The sequence below is a fragment of the Mytilus californianus genome, unplaced genomic scaffold (genome assembly GCF_021869535.1).
Source record: "Mytilus californianus isolate M0D057914Y unplaced genomic scaffold, xbMytCali1.0.p SCAF_1, whole genome shotgun sequence".
NCBI lineage: Eukaryota > Metazoa > Mollusca > Bivalvia > Mytilida > Mytilidae > Mytilus > Mytilus californianus.
The window spans coordinates 49,351,569-49,372,229 of NW_026262581.1; the positions used below are offsets into that span (position 1 = coordinate 49,351,569).

Here is a 20,661-nt window from a genome sequence, read left to right on the forward strand (position 1 = left end):
CTCTCTGGTCTCATGGTAGAGTATTTGTTTCATTGCCAGTTGGTGAGGTTGTGGGTCAGATCCATGGCTCAAACTAAAGAATTGAATTTTTTTCTGCTTCTCCCCTAAGCACACAGCATTTAAGAAATGGAGCATTGCCACAGGATGTTAAACACCAGTCCATCATCATCATCATTATAAAAATAAGGAGATGTAGTATGATTGCCAATGTGACAACTATCCACCAAAGTTCAAATTAAGTAGATGTAAGCAATCATAGGCAACCTCATTGTTTCAGAATATGCAGTTCTTTGAAACTGAGAATTAGTTTTTTGTATGGGCACTAATTTTCATGGATTTTCTGGGTATACATTTACATGTAGATGAACCACAAAATGAAGTGTTCAACCAATTTATTCCTGTAGGCTAGCTTTTTATATCCCACCTATGATAGTAGAGGGGCATTATGTTTTTCAGGCTGTGCGTCCGTTCATCCATCTGTCCCGCTTCAGGTTAAAGGATTTGGTCAAGGTAGTTTTTGATGAAGTTTAATGAAGTCCAATCAACTTGAAACTTAGTACATGTTCCCTATGATATGATCTTTCTAATTTTAATGCCAAATTAGAGTTTTGACCCCAATTTCACGGTCCACTGAACATAGAAAATGATAGTGCAAGAGGGGCATCCATGTACTATGGACACATTCTTGTTTATACACATGGATATATATTATATATATATTCAAAATTATTCAAAATTTGATGAAAATGCTAAATTACTTTTAGGGTTCCAAAAAATACAAAGTTGTCCACAACTTGCATAAATTGGTATCTGCAAAAATAAGTTTTTATTATTAGAAATTAGATTGTGATTCTGAAGCTGTTCTTAGAGGTGTTCTGATAAGCAACCCACTATTCTGTTACTGGTACAAAAAAAAATGTAGTAGCCACCTAATGGTTTTAAGCCTGGCTATTTCTTATATAAGATTGATATAGAGATTCAGATGTGTTGTAAAATACTTGCCACCCTGTTCCACATTCTTGACAACTTTATTGATCTCAGATTAACTTGTAGCTTTTCTTCACTTATTTATACTAAAAATGAGTGGAAATTTGTATAGCCTAAAGGACAAGTTCACCTCCCCCCCCCTTTCCCCCTTGCCTAAATCTGCCTCTGAAAACTCCTCACCTCACAATTGTTGAGTAGCACCTGTTCACAAAATGGAAGGACAAAGATCATACTAACACATGTATAAAAACCTAGATTATTTCTCTTGTATCATAGAGTTTTGTGGTAGACAGTTCTTTAGTATGTACTTGTTGATACGTACATGTACATTGTATATACCCGGTAACGATAAATGACATAAACAGTAAATACAACAGAGCTAATAGAGTAAATTGTACTATTGAAGTGTGATGTCTTGACAGTTTCTATTGTTATTGTGTTATGTTTCACAATGGTTGCCAGCACCTAGTTGACCCTCACTCGCATTGTCATATATAATTAGTATTTCATTTTGTACTTTAAGAATTAAAGATTTATTTGTTTTCTTATTGTATCAATGGAAAAGATCTTTCAGTTATTCATACCTCCAGAAAATAAATATTGTTACAGCTTACTTTAGGTTGATTTTAAAGTCTTGCAGGAAAAGAAAGATAACTCCAAATGTGTTTAAGTTATCAATTTGGTTGGAATGAAACAGTTCCAAAAAAAAAAGTTGGTATAGCTAGTGAACCAATTGGTTTTAGTTGGAAAAAGGTGATAGGGAAACCCTTTTGGCAGATACTTTAGTATTTGACAGTTGTCTTTCTACGAATAATTAATAAAAACTTTGAAAAAAAAACAACATACATGTAGTTGCCACACATTACTTATTTATTTGGATCTACATGTTTGACCACATGTGTGGCATCCTCTGAACATTTGAACAGGTTTTTCAAACTCTGAAGGACATAAATTGTGGTAATGTTACATAATAATATGTATAACTATTAAAGTGAAGTTGAAAGTAAACGACTGGGTCCCATCAAATGTCTGACTTGGACAATTAAGGATAATTTTCAAAACTGGTAAATTAGAACTTCTTTATTTCTTGGCCTAAAATCTTCATTTATGGCTCATTTTAAAGAAAAAAATATCAATCTTTTATCAATGGAACAGAATAAAGTATGGGAAGGTTTAACCAACGGTTTATGCAAATGTTTACTTTGAACTTTCACTATTAATTTTATCTGAAGAAGCAAGTTGTTGACTTTGGTAGTGTATTCAGTATAAATACATATATTTAAAAAAAAAAATCTTGTCTCGTCTCGTACCTTTGTTATGAAGAAGATGACTGTTACAGATATAGAAAACTTGTTATAATAAATGGTTAAACATTTTGTCTGTAAGACTAATATGTAGGAAAAACTATTGATGTATAAAGATCTTGATCCATCTCATAGATTCTTTTCATGTGCAAAGTTTCATTCATACATGTACTTAACAACTTGTACTTTTTAACAGATGGCTTTGAAGTAATGGTTTACTTGATTGGGCTTTTATAATGTACTGTAACAGTTAAAAGGGTGATTCAAAACTCAAAAGTCTGTTTTCATGGTTGAAAGCATTAGATCTATAATTATATAATTATTCGTGCTGCAATACTTTTTGAAATATGGAGACCAACCGGGGAAACCCTCATGGATAGTCAAAGTTGTTCAAAACTCCTTTAGTTAAGTAAAAATACTGGTTATTTGTGAAATAGAAGATAACTCTTCTAACTAGGAATTATTTAAATCTGGAATAATTTTGAATTCTGGAAAATTGATAAGCAATGTATGCTAAAAACTAACCTAGACATGTATGCATGGCTATGGGGGGTTAGTTTAGTTCATACTGAAATATCAGTGATAGCAACTTGATCCTTAGCCATGCGCGCTTACCCAAGTTTTCATCATTTCTGATCAATTTTCCAGAATTCAAAATTATTCCAGATTCAAATAATTCCTTGTTTCCTGTTTTAAAAAAAAACAGTACTTCAGACTTTACTTTTCCTACTTATTGAGATACCTGAATAGAAATTTTCTTTGGAATTTCTTGATTACCAGTACAAGACGAAAATCTTTACCGACAAAACTTAACCTATAAGTGTGTACTAAGTAATGAGAGAGACTTTTGTGTCACAATTCCTCAGTTAATCAGAGCATTGAAACTTTCTGAAGTGTTGAGATATTTATTAAAAATTGTACTAGAAGCTAATGATAAAAAAATGTTTTGAAGACAATTCAAAACATCCTAATCTAGATTCTTTGTCTCTTGCCAATCTTTCTTTGTCTGTTGACCTGGCTTGTGGCATTCTGATTTGTCTTGTTGATGTATCATCCTCTGCATTCTGATTTGTCTTGTTGATGTATTATCCTCTGGATTATGATTTGTCTTGTTGATGTATCATCCTCTGCATTCTGATTTGTCTTGTTGATGTATCATCCTCTGGATTATGATTTGTCTTGTTGATGTATCATCCTCTGGATTATGATTTGTCTTGTTGATGTATCATCCTCTGGATTCTGATTTGTCTTGTTGATGTATCATCCTCTGGATTCTGATTTGTCTTGTTGATGTATCATCCTCTGGATTATGATTTGTCTTGTTGATGTATCATCCTCTGGATTCTGATTTGTCTTGTTGATGTATCATCCTCTGGATTATGATTTGTCTTGTTGATGTATCATCCTCTGGATTATGATTTGTCTTGTTGATGTATTATCCTCTGGATTCTGATTTGTCTTGTTGATGTATTATCCTCTGGATTATGATTTGTCTTGTTGATGTATTATCCTCTGGATTATGATTTGTCTTGTTGATGTATCATCCTCTGCATTCTGATTTGTCTTGTTGATGTATTATCCTCTGGATTATGATTTGTCTTGTTGATGTATCATCCTCTGCATTCTGATTTGTCTTGTTGATGTATCATCCTCTGGATTATGATTTGTCTTGTTGATGTATCATCCTCTGGATTATGATTTGTCTTGTTGATGTATCATCCTCTGGATTCTGATTTGTCTTGTTGATGTATCATCCTCTGGATTCTGATTTGTCTTGTTGATGTATCATCCTCTGGATTATGATTTGTCTTGTTGATGTATCATCCTCTGGATTCTGATTTGTCTTGTTGATGTATCATCCTCTGGATTATGATTTGTCTTGTTGATGTATTATCCTCTGGATTATGATTTGTCTTGTTGATGTATCATCCTCTGGATTATGATTTGTCTTGTTGATGTATTATCCTCTGGATTATGATTTGTCTTGTTGATGTATCATCCTCTGCATTCTGATTTGTCTTGTTGATGTATCATCCTCTGGATTATGATTTGTCTTGTTGATGTATCATCCTCTGGATTATGATTTGTCTTGTTGATGTATCATCCTCTGGATTCTGATTTGTCTTGTTGATGTATCATCCTCTGGATTCTGATTTGTCTTGTTGATGTATCATCCTCTGGATTATGATTTGTCTTGTTGATGTATCATCCTCTGGATTCTGATTTGTCTTGTTGATGTATCATCCTCTGGATTATGATTTGTCTTGTTGATGTATCATCCTCTGGATTATGATTTGTCTTGTTGATGTATTATCCTCTGGATTATGATTTGTCTTGTTGATGTATTATCCTCTGGATTATGATTTGTCACATTTAACACAACTGGTGTGGTACATATTCTGAATCTGACATTTTACTTCAGTTCCATTTTACATCACCACAATAAAATTCTTGATCTATAAGAAATAGAAAATTCCATTAGTTGTAGCAAATTAAGAAAATTGATATCAGAAATTACATTTTTAGTGCCTTTTCAGTGTGTTTTCAGATGTCATGAATGAAACAGAAAAATATGTGTAATATTGTAATAAAAAATGTATGCATGAATATATTCTTCATTAAAAACTCATTTGTTCCCTATTGATCTTGTACATGTGTTCTCTATATATGTGCTTGAGGGGAGATAACTCTAATTGATTTTTTCGATTGATTCGCTATGGTTGGTTGTACTTGGATAACAATGACAGACGCTTTGATGAATTAGTCACCTTTTGACAAATGTAGTTTTAAAGTGTAAACAAAGATGACAAATTATTAATATCATTTAAATGGATAGGTAAAAATATACAGGTGAATTACTCAGATCTGAGGGATAGAGTGTGAATATTTGCGAATAAGATGTTTTCAAAAAGTTGACACTGAAGAAAAAAAAATATTTACACCTGGATTTAATATTTGTTCCAACAACGCTGGACGGAGAACAAAGGAAAAGGAAAGTAGAAATAGAAAGTGAAATACACCAGGGAAAAAAAGGAATCTTTAAATGAGGATTGGAGTATTTACTGTACCTATTGACCAAGCTTTTTGCAAAGTGGAATAGTTAGTCAGTACCTACCAAGAGAAAGATCTTTACAGACCTGGAACAAGAAGGATCACAAATATTATCTTAAATACCAAACTGTTGAAAATCTGGTAATATGCACTTAAAAATTTGCCAAAATATTCTTTAATTAAAATTTGAAATGGCTGTTTAAATTCTCTACTTGAAATTTAACTTATTTTAAAGTGAACAACTTTAAATCTTCTAGCAGTTAATATGTATTAAATGTAAATAAATTTGTTTCCAATGTGTTTACACCTTTAATACCTAATATTTTTCATAATAACAATAAGTGTCATAGTTTAATTTGAAATGTATCACTTGTCATATTTTAAATTAAGGAAATAGGTAAAAAAAAAACTACATAATTGCAATTTAATTTTATTGGATTAGAAGATAAAAGTTATAATTTGACATGAGTGAACTTTTTATTCTATTGATCATGTAAATTACAGGATTGACATTTTCAGATATAATTGTTCTTGATAACTAATCAGATTTTTTATAATATTGATAAATTTTAATGATATTAAAAATCAATTTATAGTTTTAAATGTACTGACAGTAGAAGGTATTTTGCATTTTGTTTTTTCATTTTCCACAGCTACTGAATGTCTTCAAATATTTTAAGAGGGTATTAGCACATTTTCAATTTTAATCTGAAGTTTACCTTTGTAGTAATTGTACATGTCCAATGTCCTATTCAAGTGTTTAATTAGCAGAAAAGAATTTAAATTTGTTTATTAGAATTTGTAGGTAAAAATTTTACAATCATGAAAGATAGTAAAGTTACGTAATTTAGATATTTCAATTTATTTAAGATTTGTTAAGCAATAAGTTACATGTATATCATTATTGTAAGTCATTTAAATGAATGAGTTTTTTTATTTAAAGAGGTAGGGCTTCAAATAACAAGTGTAACTGAGTGAAGAGCTATCAACAGATTAAAAAGAGTTTAAATTTTATTTATCAGCTGAAATTTGAATAACATATTTGTATTGAAAGATAATCACACAGCATGAATCACTATGATAATCTAAAACTGGTTAGGAAGATTTTTTTGTGGGTTTTTCTAATCTAGGTTTAAATAGATTTTCAAAGTAAAAATATATGACTAAATAGGGTTAAACTAACTTTGAGTACAACTTAAAACAGTGGGAAATAATTTGTGATAATTCTGAAAACTCTGTGTGAAAAGCTCAAATTTATTGTTATTTGAACCATAGGTAATTTATGGCTGAGAAAATTCAAAAGATTGGGATTTTATTGTGGTCATGTTAGGACAGTAAACCATACTTGGTCTATAATTACCAAGTCAAAATAAATAATTAGTTGTTTAGGACCATAGTAATTTAAGGATATAAGGTTAATTATAGGGTTTTGCTTTTTTTTTGTGGAGCACTTAAAACCTTTTAGTATTTTAATAGTTCTCTTGTTTTGGTTGAATAGAGGCTGACCACAGGAATTAATCACAGGAGAAAATTATAACCACACTATCACAGAGCATTTACCACACAGTCACAGTGCATTTAGGCGGAACATGAACCAGATTCACTCTCTAATGGACTTTTTCAATTTCGCTGAGGATTAAAAATAGATTTATATCTGGACCAGATAGATAATCTGACATTTGTAAACAAGGATTGTTTATATAGACAAAATTTTTAAAGTTTAAGTTCAGGATATCAGGATTATTAATAAAACATCTGGTTGTCATTAAAAATTTGATGACAGAATTTTGACAGTTAGCAAGTACATGGACTTACAAAGCCCTGAAGGTTATTTTCTCCTTGGAGTCCTGATATTTGAGATTTTGTGTGACTCCTGCTATAAATAACACATGTTCAGTGACATAATATTTGACTAGTACATGGTGTGATGAATATTTCAATGTCTACATTTTCTGCTACTAGGTGAAACTTATAGTATCAACGTGTTGAGTGAGGTGCATTGTTTTGTTCCATTAGCGAGGAAAGGAGAATATTCAAACACATTACAAGTGCTTTCAATTAACGTTTAGAAATTAGGATTACATTAAAGCCGCCATTAATTAGCGCTTTGGAAATAAAACAGGTTTGAATATCAATTTTTGGGATACTTATCTACGTCAGTTGCAGGAAATGAAGTAATATTTAAACTGTAAGTTATATATAGAGATAGCATAGACTGCAAGTACACTGTGGATAATGATGGAAGATCAAAAGTACTATCTATTGCACTGATGAAGAGTTAGAAATAGACATCTGTTACTGTGATAAAACTGTCTTGGTTGTTCATTGCAGCTGAGAAATCTACATCACACAAGTTGCATTTTTTGCAGGATATACTTTGGAGAGAAACAGTAGAAGTCAGGTACTCCTTATAGCTGGTGTCTATTTCACTCATCTCTTTATGTTGATTTCAGCAAATTGGAATCAATTACAGTACATAACGGAAATTGACATCTGGTATTGTCTGTTGACTGATGATGCTGTTTTCTATTAATTGTTATGCAGCATGTTATGAAAACGTTGAGGAATGGAACCTAAGCCAACATATCTGAGAGAAAATAGTAAACAGATCAAGTCACATAGAAGAAAATTAAGCCAAGATATAGATATTCGGAGGGTTTATTATCCAGATAAACAAAGTGCTGCCAAGAAATTTTTTCATAACGATAATTTTCTCAATATCAAATTCCATGATCTTGATTCATCACAAGACTTCAGGCATTTGAAATATGGATTCTTAGGGGAAGACGACTTTGAAGATTTCAAGGAAGAATTAATTAACTTTAAGAAATTGAAAAATGAATGCTCAGTGGAGTTTTTAGACAAATCACCTAAAACATCTAGGAAGAGTTTATCTTCTATAATATCTCCCAAACTGGCAAGGAAAAGTTTAAGTTCTGAAAAATCGCCCAAAACTGCGAGGAAAAGTGTTCGATTTAATGACAACATAATGGAGTTTTTAAGTACAGATGAACACTTTCAAGAATTTGATCGGGTATTTGAGACTTTCAAAAGCAAAGAAATTTCAGATAATATTGACCAGTTACGATGGTCTTGGAAACAGTATAGTGAAGAGAATGATGCAGACAGCGATGAAGACGATAATCGGACAATACAAAACGATGAAAGTTTAGATGATTTGGATGATGAGGATTTATTGGATTCCACATTTGATGAAACATTCGCCGATTTCTTTGACAATGACGAGGATTTTAAGGAATTTGAGGTGGAGTTGCAGAAATTAAACTCAAAAAGACGCTCAAGGGTTTTATTGAATAAAATAAATAGAACTTCAGGTTGTGATATTGTAACAGAATTAAAAGCTTTCTGTGATAATGATCCAACGGAAAAATACGAGGCCATGGCGGCAGAGCCTCGCTTATGGAACTCAGGTGGTGAATGGGATTATATTTTTAAGAAAATCAAACGTCGTAGTTGCCTATCGTGTTCAAGTCTAGCAGCAAGCTGTGATAGTATTCAAGAGGATTTAACTCTTCCAGACTGTGATTGTGTCTTCCATAATGATGTAAAAACAAAAATTGACAAATGCTCATCTTGTGGCAATCTTCAAAATATAGACAATCAAAATGGTGGTAAGTTTAAGTGTATTAAACTCTTAAATGGAATGGATGATACTGATAGATCTTTGAGTTTGTATAATGCATGTACTTGCATTTTACAACAAGTGTAATGAAATTGACAACATATTTCTAGTTGAAAACAGTGTAGTAATTCTTTAAAAGAATCTGTGTTGTGACAGTCATTGGTTTTCTTGTTTGAATTGTTTCACATTCTGTCTTGCAATGCCTTGTTATTGGTGACTATACAGTATGGGTTTTGCTCATTGTTGAAGACTGCATGGTGACAAAAGTTGCTTACAACCACATCATTTGGACTCTGGTGAATTGTTGTCACATTGGCAATCATATATCATCTCCTGATTTTGAATCTTAAGATTTATCTTGGAACTTTCTATAACAGTAGCTTTCCTCATTTCTGTTCTAATATATGAATTTGTGCCTTCATTTGCTTCACGGTCAAGTTTTTGTATTCAAATCTATGCAACTATTCAACATTCTTCCTAAAAACTTTTGTTTATAGTTTGTCCAGATTCCAAATCATATTTAATGTGCTGTGACAATGATAATCTTGAGGGGGAGGGAAGTAATATTGACTTAGCAAGCATTCTTCTGGATAATGTATATTTAATTTACAGACTTATTTTTTCTGGGCAGTTCAGAAATGTTCTGGTAAAAGATAGCAACTACCATCTGTTAGTTGTAAGCTTATAGTACTTAATGATAAGTTTATTTGCTAATTACATACATGAATAATAATGGGGATACATAATTAGGTTTTCTGGTTACTACCTGTAGGGTCACCATGGCTACTATACAAATGTGCATTAGTTATAACCTTAAAGTTCTACATAGAAATTGTAGGTTTGGAAAAATGCAAACTTTCAGATTCCAAAATTTTGTTGTACAGAAAATATATTTACACAAAACAGTAATTTGACATTTTTGAAGAAAAAATTCTCATGAAGCAATTCCTTGAATTGAAATTATAGTATCAAATAACTGATATAGTTTGACTTAAAGCAATTGAACACGCTAAATTGGGAAATTTTTGGTGCGACGACTTTTGCTATCTACACGGATGGCATATTATTTTACCAAAACTTAACCCAATCCTTACATTTTACTGTCCTTTTAAAACGATTAAAGCATGGTAAGAGGCAGTTGAAAGTGAATAATAAACATGGCGAAGACTCAATCCCAAACAAAACACAATGCGAAATAGAAATAACTAATATACAGACTTTAGAACTTGCATGTTTGCAATATGAGATTATGAGTGATTTGATTCTACAAGTGAAAGTTACATGTAAATAGCACTCTCAAATGTCTGTGAAATTGAATCACAAATGTCATTGAAATTGATTTACTAGCTAGCTATCAACATGTTTGAAACTAGCTTCCAAATAATTTATTCATAAACCAATCTACTAATGAATATTTATACTGTAAAAGTCTTCATTTTAGGAGGTTCTGTTAAAATTTAAAGATGCCATCTTGAAAATTGACTTTGTAGATATTATATAAGATACTAGTTGACTGAAATGATTTTGACCTGTCACCAACTTTAATCACATAATCTATCTTGATCAGGTTACAAATTTGTCTAGTTTTCTGATGACTAAATCAGATATGTAACAAATTCATAACAATAAGTGTTCTGTTAATGTTAATTTCCTTTGGGGACATTAGTGACAGTCACTGGAAAGGTCTCCAGGTCCATATCAGCTGATTTTTTAATGATGTAAATCTCAAAGGCCCATTTCATTACACAGATTGTTCATTTCACTTCAGAGATAATTTTGTCATTTCATTGGGTCTGGCTTTTGTCTGATAGTGACAATGTCCGGTCAAGCGGTCAATTCATGTTTAGCTATTGCATATTGAATTTGAATATCTATAAATGGGTATAATTAAGTGTAGTATATCTTTATATGTCAAGGATGAAATGTGATTGATAATCTTTTGAACCTTGAACAAATATCAACATTGCTATGAACTTGAAGTATGAAGTGATGGTCCTTGTTACATTTCATGTTTACCTAACTAGCTAGCTAGCTGCTTCTTTCATGTGTTACTGTAGTTATTATCAAGTAAATTTTGGAACAATGCGATATGTTTATTCACTGAAATATGTAATGTGGTTTGTGGATCTACTTATAGTTTATTTGACTGCACATTACACAATAACACCATATCTTTAAGATACTTGACAAGGTCTTGAAGTGTGTTATATATATGTAGTGATTGAGGAAGCTTGTAAAAGTTAAGATCCCACCAATTGTTTATTGTTTTTCACTGGTGATATGATCCATCATGTGGATCATTTGACATTTGCTAACTGATAAAAGTTTCAGAAGTCCATAGCACCAGAAATATGTCTATATTGTTAGTATTTGACAGGCATTTAGGCTACATCTTTCCTTTTTTCATAACTTTAATATGTTATCAGAGAGTGGGTTTTTTTCTCTTCCTTTGTGTGTCTCCAGATACATGTGGTTTTCCTTTTTTCACATTCTTCATATGTTGTCAGAATCCCACTTTTGGGTCCTCAATGCTCTTCAGTTTTGTTTTTTGTTTTGTTTTCCAGCGTCACTGATGAGTCTTTTGTAGACGAAATGTGTCTCTAGCGTATAAAGTTTTAATCCTGGTATCTATGATGAGTTTATAAAGTACTAAGGAAATGCAAATCTTAAAGGATAGGGCCAAAATTTATGTATTGGGGCACTGCCATCCATAAATCCTCTTGGGGAAAACAGGATATATATATATATTACCTTTGAAATTGTTACTAGTTGAAAGTACAGACCCTCCTTAAAACAAACCAGACTTAATTTTACATAGGGTGTAATTACTGTAATTGACCAAATGATTCCCTTGTGTTACATGAAAATGACATAAGAAACCAATTAGTTCCAGACATTACAATCAATCAGTTCACCTGATGGGCTAGGTATTACATAACATTAAACAAATTGATGGTATTTGTAGAATTGATGTTTGAGAGAGGTTATTGATGGAAATGGGATCTTGGATGTTAATTTCCATGGAAAGGAATGGTTGAAATTGATTCAGATTACATAACAGAATAAAATTTGCCATCAGTTGTAGTGTCTAGTTGTCTAGATTTACTCCAGACTTTGCAAATAAGCAGTTTTATCCTTTTGTCCTTGTTTTAGATCAATGAAAGATCAATTTAACGTAGAAATCTGATACTTCTAATGATTTTTGTACCTCTATTTGGTAACTGATCTTACAAAAAAATCAATTCATATGTTAATTTTCTTGCAAGCGGTCAGTTTTATTTTATTTTCCAAAAAATTTGAAGTGTTGAAATTAAAATTATTCAGGTAAAATCTTTATCAAGGTAAAATTACCTGCAACAAGCTGTTTCGCCTCAACAAAATTGATTTTAGCACCTAACAGTTGTTTAGTAAATAGCTCTTGATAAAATAAATCTGCAAGAAAATTGGTTCTATGTTTTGGATTAAGTTTCATAATACACTCTACTAATCTTGTAAATTGATTGCTTTAGTTGAAACATCTATATTTATGAATAGTAGAAAAAATACTGAAGATTTTAATTATTTTTCTTATAAAACAATAATTATTTGCTATTAGAGCATTGATATAAACACAGAACTTGTATATGTAATAAATCATTTCTGAAAAAAAAATAATAAGAAAAAAATTAATTGATGTTCCTTGTTTCCTTAATTGATTATGCAGTCTTTCAATTAAGAACTGGGCTATTATTGTCCACACCCATTGAAAATATGTAAACTCTTTTCCGTGTTTTTAAATAAATTTGTTTACTAGTATCTGCCTCTTTTTTATTCATGTTTGGCTAATCTAATAAACCTTGAAGTTTAAAATTGATGACTACTTTTTTATTAGATACATATAAATATCTTTAATGGCTTATTAAATTTAGCTAAGATTTAAACAGATCTAACATAACACTAAAGAAGAAGGGTGACATCAAAAAAGTAACCTGCTAATTTACATATACATGCATGCAGGAAAAAGGAAACATTTTTCTATAAAAAAAACATAAAAAACGGTAATTTTTGTGATAAGATCTTTAGGATGAGTCAGTGTTATCTGTTGAAACCACCATTAAAACAGAAATTGCCTCACTTTCCATCTGTTTTCCTCATTCAAATGATTGATAAATAATCAAAGAAACATGAAGAATTGTTACTTTTTATAAGTATTCTGAGGAAAGAATTCACAGTTGGGATGACATTTATAATAAACTTAGCACCCTGTAATCAAAAGCATCAAATTGAAATGTTGTTAGTGGTTAATTACTTCTCAATCCTAAAAAAAATTTAATATAAAAAGACAAAATGTTTGTTGCAGACATTTCTTGAAAGGGAAACTGTCCAAATTGCATGTTATACATGTCATAGCTGACAGAATGCAAGTTTCCTTTGAATATAGAAATTTCCAAATTTCAAGGTTCAATATTTTCTGAATATTAGCGCATACGTATGCATGTCAGGACTTGTGTTAGCTTTGTGCTCTGATTTACTGACTTTGCTTTTAATTCCTACATGTCAGAAGTCATGTACACTTTTCCTTTGGTATGGTGTCAAAGTAAGTGCATTGTGATGATGTGTATTGCCTATTTAGCCCAGTACAACAAATTTTGCTGTTAACTGGTACCAGTGTTACATGTATAAATTTGAGCAGGACATGTTCATTTATATTATCTTCAATCACATCTCCTTTCCGAATGCACTATTCAAGACTGTGGTAAAAGTTTGTTAAAATTTATCAAATTAAAAATTAATACTTTGAGCAAATAACTTCACATTAAAGCAATATACTGAATTATTGCACTCTGCTGTCTCTTATGTGGCATTTAACAGCTATATTTTATGTACATGTATGAGGATTGGATATCAAATTTAAAAGCAATAGTAAAACAATCTTTGAAAACTAGGTCATTGTGACCTAATTTTAAAAGTGTATGGTAAATAGTAATACTAATAAGTTACATATGCATGAAAGAAGACTTTTCATTAAAAGAGAAAATTGACCATTCATAAATCTCTAATGATTGATTTAATTATCTCTGGGAATCTTGTTGCTTCTTCCCACCATGTTCTGATAGGAAATATAGATTTATCTACATAGAAATGTTAATCATTGATGGGGGATCTATTTTTGGAGTCAGTTTTCTGAAGTGACCTAGGATCATTGAAGATAAGATAGGTACATCATGCTGTACATTTTAGATATCAGATAAAATGTGTAATGATAAAGAGATGTACTGGGGTAGTTTTATCTTGATGTTAGTGGTATGCATTGCTGCATCTTCATGTTTGTGTGGGCCTTTGTTTATTTGGAGGAGAGATACTTTTCTTTGTGTTGAATCAAACAAAGGAAAAGTTAACTTTTCTGAACATAAACATTGAATCAGTTAACGTTTAGTCAATTATTTATTGTTGTTAGATCCATGTTTATATAAACATGATAACAATGGAAAACAAGAAACATTTGGTTTACAAATTGGAGGGGACAGTAAGCTAATGTAAGGAATTAAAACTGCCATTACCAAAGTTTTAGCTTTGTACATAAGAGTGCTTAAGTTAAAGCTTTAATTTTGTAAATTTGCCTCAACATGTTTAAAAAGAAAAGTTATAGGATTTCAATAATTTTCTGGGATGAAAATGTGTCGTAATATTTTAAAGCCTATCTAGACCTCTTTAAAGCATGCATAGAATGATCAAATGCAACAATTTCAAACTATAGATAGTTAGAAGAACACATTTATCTGTTGAGGGATGGTGCAAATGGGGTTCAGTGATTCACATTCAAGCAGCTTCTTTTAAAATATCCTGAATTGCAAAAAAATGTTTTCATCATTCTTAAATAAACTGTGAAAGCTTTTTTCCTGTGTATTTTGCACCTGTTTAGTTTCAACACTTTTAGAAGACAGGGTTGCCTATTTTATGTGTTTATGTATAGTTTACTCTTTTGACATTTTAATGAATATATTACAACAATATTGATACACATCATATAAATAAAGTCTTTGATCTTTTCGAGCTTCCTATGTTTATATAACAGTGAATGTCATGATAATAACAAGCTTCTGAAGATTGAACTTAGTTGGTGAAGAAAATGGCTTTTATCTGGCTTTCCTTTACAGATGATTTGGGCATGTCTTAAAAGTGACTTGATATTTGTGAATTCTTGTATTCCTAACATAGTGATTGCATGTTTGAAAATGTGTCCTTTAACTGGTTTGCACTTGGGTAAAAGTTTAATAGCATTAAAGGTCCATTAGGAACTACATTAATCTTCACTGGATTACTTCATGGTAGTTAATATCTTATACTTATCACAGTATTGCTTTTTAATTTGATCACTGTTGTAACAGTGTAAGGTCTTAACCCAGTCTGAGACTCTCTCCAACTTATTCCAAATACACTATTGTATACCAGACAGGAAAATCATGTATTTAGAGATGTCCCGGGTAATTTTTTCAAAACTATTTTTAAACTGAATTTGAAGGTTTTCTACAAATAGACACTAGAGAATGACCATTTAACTTCAAGGGGGGTTTATGGTTTTTTTCTAAAAAAATATTCTGATCCCCAATTTGATGAAAAAAATTATTGTGGTCAAGCAGAAGACCAAGAAAAAATATTCTGAATCCAGATTATCCCCATACCTTATAGTGTTAAATTTAAAAAAAAATAATTTGATTGATAGCGTCGAAAAACTAAAAAAAAAATGTTTGTGCTTTGTGCAAAAAAAATTTCTGCTTCAGCCAAAATCCATAACCCCTCCCCCCCCTTTTGAAGTTAAATGGTTGCTCCCTTAGGGGTCTTACATTTCTAATACTCCTGCAAACAAAATTTTGGTGAATACAAAAAATTTCCTTTCCATATAAATCTTGAATGTGTCTGTTAAAATTTTGCATTCTACCTCTTGTTTAGTAGGACATCTTTTTTATATATGAATGTGAGTGATATTTAGTGCATTTAGAAATAATCAAATTGGTGTCTTGGAATGAGGTTAATATATGTACTGTATTTGAAGTGTTAGGAACAGTAGTTTAATGAGCTTTACTTAATACAAAACCACAAGTATTTTTTCATTGAAGAAAGATTAAGCTGTATAATACATGTATTAAATGACGCATGTTATATGTACTTAGCCTAATTTACATATTTTCATTTGCATTTTAACATAAAAATGTATTGTTTTATTTTCAGACTGTCATTTTACATGTCACCAAAATTGTGGTGCGTTGGTACGGCTCGGTTGTAAATCTAAATCGTCACCAGACCTAGCAGGTCAAACAGAACCGCCCTTACTAGAGCCTACAGACACCTTACAGACAGTTTCTTCAGACGGCAGCTCAGAACCAACCAATGTAAGGCTTTGTATAACACAAATATAATCTGAGGCAAAAAAATCATAATCTTATTAATAATGTTATGAAATAGTTTAAAAAATCACAAACTGAAAAAAGCACTCCCAAAAATCACAATGATTCAAGAGACAGATGGTAGGAAAATTAGTTTCTGAAAGACAATTTTCTTTATCAGATATAATCTGAATATAGTCTCAAGTTGCATTTCTAAAACAGATTTTACCATCCTATACGCTTGGGACATTTTAATTTCTTGATATGTGCAATGAAAGTTGTGTTATCAAGATGTGATAAAAATGTAGTGGAAAAATCTTTGAATAAAATACAGCTGTATGGGAAAACTGAAGATTATATATTTGCTGAAGCAGTCAAAACACCCAAGAAAAAGTAACACAAAGCTTTCATTGAACAAAAAGATGTAGATTTCATCATAATATTATATATGCTATCACTATGTCAATATGCACATATATTGGGAACTTTCTTATATATATATATATATATATATAGATTTATGGTCATGCATTTTATATTGGAAATATATGCAAATTATTCTATTTGGATGTAGCAGCTTGAATTAAGGTACTCAAGCACATCTTGAATATATCAATACACTTGTATACATATATAAGAAATCACTTAACTGTTGATTTTAACAACAACAAAAATGTTAACAAGAAAATACCAAGAATAAATTAATTGAAAAAGGGGAAACATGTTAAATGTTTAAAAAAATTACTTTTTTAAGATAGTATGATAGTCAGCAATGAGAACTTTTAGGGGTACTTTTGAGAATCCTGTTAGTATTTACCAAACAGAGTTTGTAAAAAAATTCACTGATTGCATCTTAAATTAATTTCTCTTGATTTACCTTGAAACAATTAAATGCAGCTGTAAGATGCTATTTGAAAAAATTTTCTATGCCTAGGATGCGATAGGAAATTTCTTGGGAGAACATGTCACTTGGTCTCTTGTGGAGAGTTGTCTCATTGGCAATCGTACCACATCTTCTTATTTTTTTATGTCTTTACATGTGTCTGATTAAGTAAGTCAACTAGTGCAAGTCAACACAAATTGCCATAATAATTTGTCCTGATATCCTTATAAAACTTCTTTCAGCTGTCATTCATGAAGTTTTCATTTTTCGTTAAATACAAACTGAAGGTCGATACATAATAAGTCTTACATTGGATTGAAAAGAACCTACCAGTCTTGAGGGAGAAGATTATTTAACAGTCCCAACAAATCTAGTCGGTACTAAAGAACCAAAAGATTTTGGCAAAACTGTGATACCTGTAGTTAAAAATTGTAAAGTGGAAAATTTCTGAAAATAAGATAATTTAGCATTTAAGATAAATTGGTGAGACAATCCTTTTGCACGAGTTTGATCTTTAAAGAAATTCACAATAAGGGAAAGCAAAACCACTGATATAAAGTTTAACTCTGTGAATAGCCCAATTTACAGTACATTAAAATCATGACTTTTGTATATTTTGTAGGAGAAGGACGAGACTGATAGTGGGTACAGATCAGGGACGATACCTGAAGAAAAATTACCCAGAAAGCCAAGTCAGGCTACACTTAATAGAGAGGAACTCAAACTGAAAATAGAGGAATATAACCTGCTGGTTCCAGGGGCAGAGTTCTCTCTGGTAAGCTTACTATAGAAAGGAAAACACAAGTAGTGACTAAGTTCATTGTTTAATTCATTGGCTTCTTAAAATTTTTTTAAAACATGGGCTGTGTTTGGATATACGCCTAAGGCAGCCTATGGTTACCCATAGGTATCTTTGGGTACCCATGGTTTGGTATTTTGATATATAGAATATCAAACCAAAGGTACCTATGGATAACCATAGGCCACCTCTGGCGTATATCCAAACACAGCCATGGTAGTAAATTGTTTGGAATAGGATACATAGCTAGTTCATTTCAATGTCATAAGAAGATACCTTAAAAGTCAATAATACCCATTGCCAAAAAGATAATAAATATTGATAGATAATTTCGTAAACCGGATTTGATGGAAGTGTTTTTTTTTCTGATCATTATCGTGCATATCAACAAGCATATATAAAACACATCAGCCATACCATGGTTATCATTTGAACATCAAATTACATTTACAAATGTTACATAATGTTTTTATAATTAGAGAAAAATTTACATCTGAATGAAATTTCAGAGATATAAATTGACAGTCGAATTCTGTACCTATTATGTAATTTAGCGTTATATTCGTGAAATGTTAAGTGGTTGGAAAATTTGTTACAACTTTTCTCTTATAAAACAAATCTAAAGGATTTCAAAGATAGTTGAAAGGACTTAGGAAATATTAAGTGTACTAAATTAGCATTGGCGGATGCTGAAGCTAAATACCCTGAATTTTGTAGGTAATGGAAAAAGAGAGAATAGATTGCCACTAAATTAAGTCAATATTGCTTCCTTTGAAATGTTCTTTAAAAAGAAATATAAACATTAAATAGTTTTAATGTTACATTCCTTAAACTTTGTGAATATCCCCATTTACTTAAAATACTTGATCCACCTATGGACAAAGGGTCACTAATATTCTCTAGTATATCATTTTGACACCCACATTTGTAAATCAATATTGATTTTGATAAATGTCAACAATTTGAAAAAAAAAGTACAGACAGTTGAAGAAAACTGTTTTGCTTCCTGTACATTAAGATATTTTCAATATTACTGTGTATCCATTCAGGGGAGTCTCATTGGGGGTTCTGATCCCGAACCCAGCATCCCGCTCATTGTTTTGTCAGAATCCTGTATCCCGCTTATCATTGTAATAATAGCGCTTGTAATTTCACGTGACCCACCCAACACCATTTCCCGTTTTCATGCAAAATAATTTCACGTGTCACGCTTAATAAAAATCTGCCAATCCAACATCACTCTTACTCCCCCAATGAGAACCACATTCAGGATTCACAGAATCATCTAAAAACGATAAATTGCAATTGCTTTTGTCATCACTTTAAATTTTGGAGCTTTCTGTTCTATCCATTATTTACAGTCATTTGTCGACTCTACATTTGAATAATGAGGATTTATATTGTATCTAAACTGATTTTGTATTGTATGATAATATTTATTTTATGGTTTTATGTTTTGGGGTTATTTGTTTTGTTATATATGCAAACAATATTTCAGGTCATGCTAGATTTTGACTGTAAGATTATTGAACTCTATCAATTTATACAGATGAATGTCAGAACAAAGAACATAGCTTTTATTTAACTGATTCCCATCAAATAGCTCTTTGTTTGCATCAGTTCTGATAACTATTTTTATATGAGAAATAAAGAAAAAAACCAATTGATCAAAAAATGAAAGAATTTTATTTCCTGTGAAGAGTTACCAATTCTATTGTGAAAAAGGAAGTATGTTTAATAGTGTTCCAATATTAGTTGTTAACAATATAATAATTATGTTCCTGCTTCAGCTAGTTTCCCTGTATATATACACTTTATAGCTAGTTCAGCAAATGTGAGGACAGAGTCTTTGTGAACTAGGAGAGATGTAACATGTGTGAAGATGAAACTGAGAAAAATATTTTGAAAATGAACTGACCTTATTAGGCAATAACTATTTTATAGAATTTCTCACATAAGGAAAAGATTCTTTTTATGATTAGTCACCATTTTCACTGTAGTAATGTGGATTTCCAATGTTTTAATTTAGAAATTGATAATTAGAAGGTAGTCTCTTTTAAGGAGTTGTCTTTCTTGGGAGACATTTGAAACAACATACCATACAACTTTGCAGGTTTATTATTTCATAGCACATAGCATGGGTCACATTACCAGCATATGTTCTCATTGAAATTTTGTAACTTTTCTGATTATATTATTAGTTTTTTTAGTAGAATTTATAAATGCAGATGTTGTATGAATGTTTTTAAGATAGAAAATGTGATATACCCGTTGAGGCTTGTACATAAAACATCAGGTGAAATACCATGGAGGCCCAAAAAGGAGGGCTTGGATAATTTGAGAAATGAGAAAATAATAAAAATCAAAAACAATTTGAAAATAGAAGCCAGAGAAAAATGTTTAGCAATTTAGTAAAGGCTTTAAGCAGAATTCTACCAACAGACAAGAAATATAAATTAAAACATTTCACTATTACAGTTGGATGGCTGTTTAATGTTCATTGGCAAATTAAATTCATATTCAAGATCTAGACGATAATGATAATATGATAAATTGATATGAATATAAACCCTACTTTGTACTAGAGCAACATGCTGAGTCTGACTTTTAATGTGCTGGTTCACAAGGTA

General features: G+C 31.1%; 1 protein-coding gene across 2 annotated transcripts in view; it reads left to right on the forward strand.

The window, feature by feature from the left end:
- The first annotated feature begins 5,331 nt into the window (after nt 1-5,331).
- LOC127720048 (uncharacterized) overlaps nt 5,332-20,661 on the forward strand; it is a 28,978-nt gene continuing 13,648 nt past the window's right edge. Inside the window, exons 1-4 of one of the 2 annotated variants that reach the window (XM_052226457.1) lie at nt 5,332-5,483; nt 6,841-8,974; nt 16,195-16,355; nt 17,855-18,007. In XM_052226457.1, coding sequence (XP_052082417.1) covers nt 7,909-8,974; nt 16,195-16,355; nt 17,855-18,007 — 1,380 coding nt within the window. In that variant the 5' untranslated portion in view covers nt 5,332-5,483; nt 6,841-7,908. Of the gene's footprint in view, nt 5,484-6,813; nt 8,975-16,194; nt 16,356-17,854; nt 18,008-20,661 lie in introns of those variants that run through there. The other variant, XM_052226461.1, reaches the window with a different exon arrangement.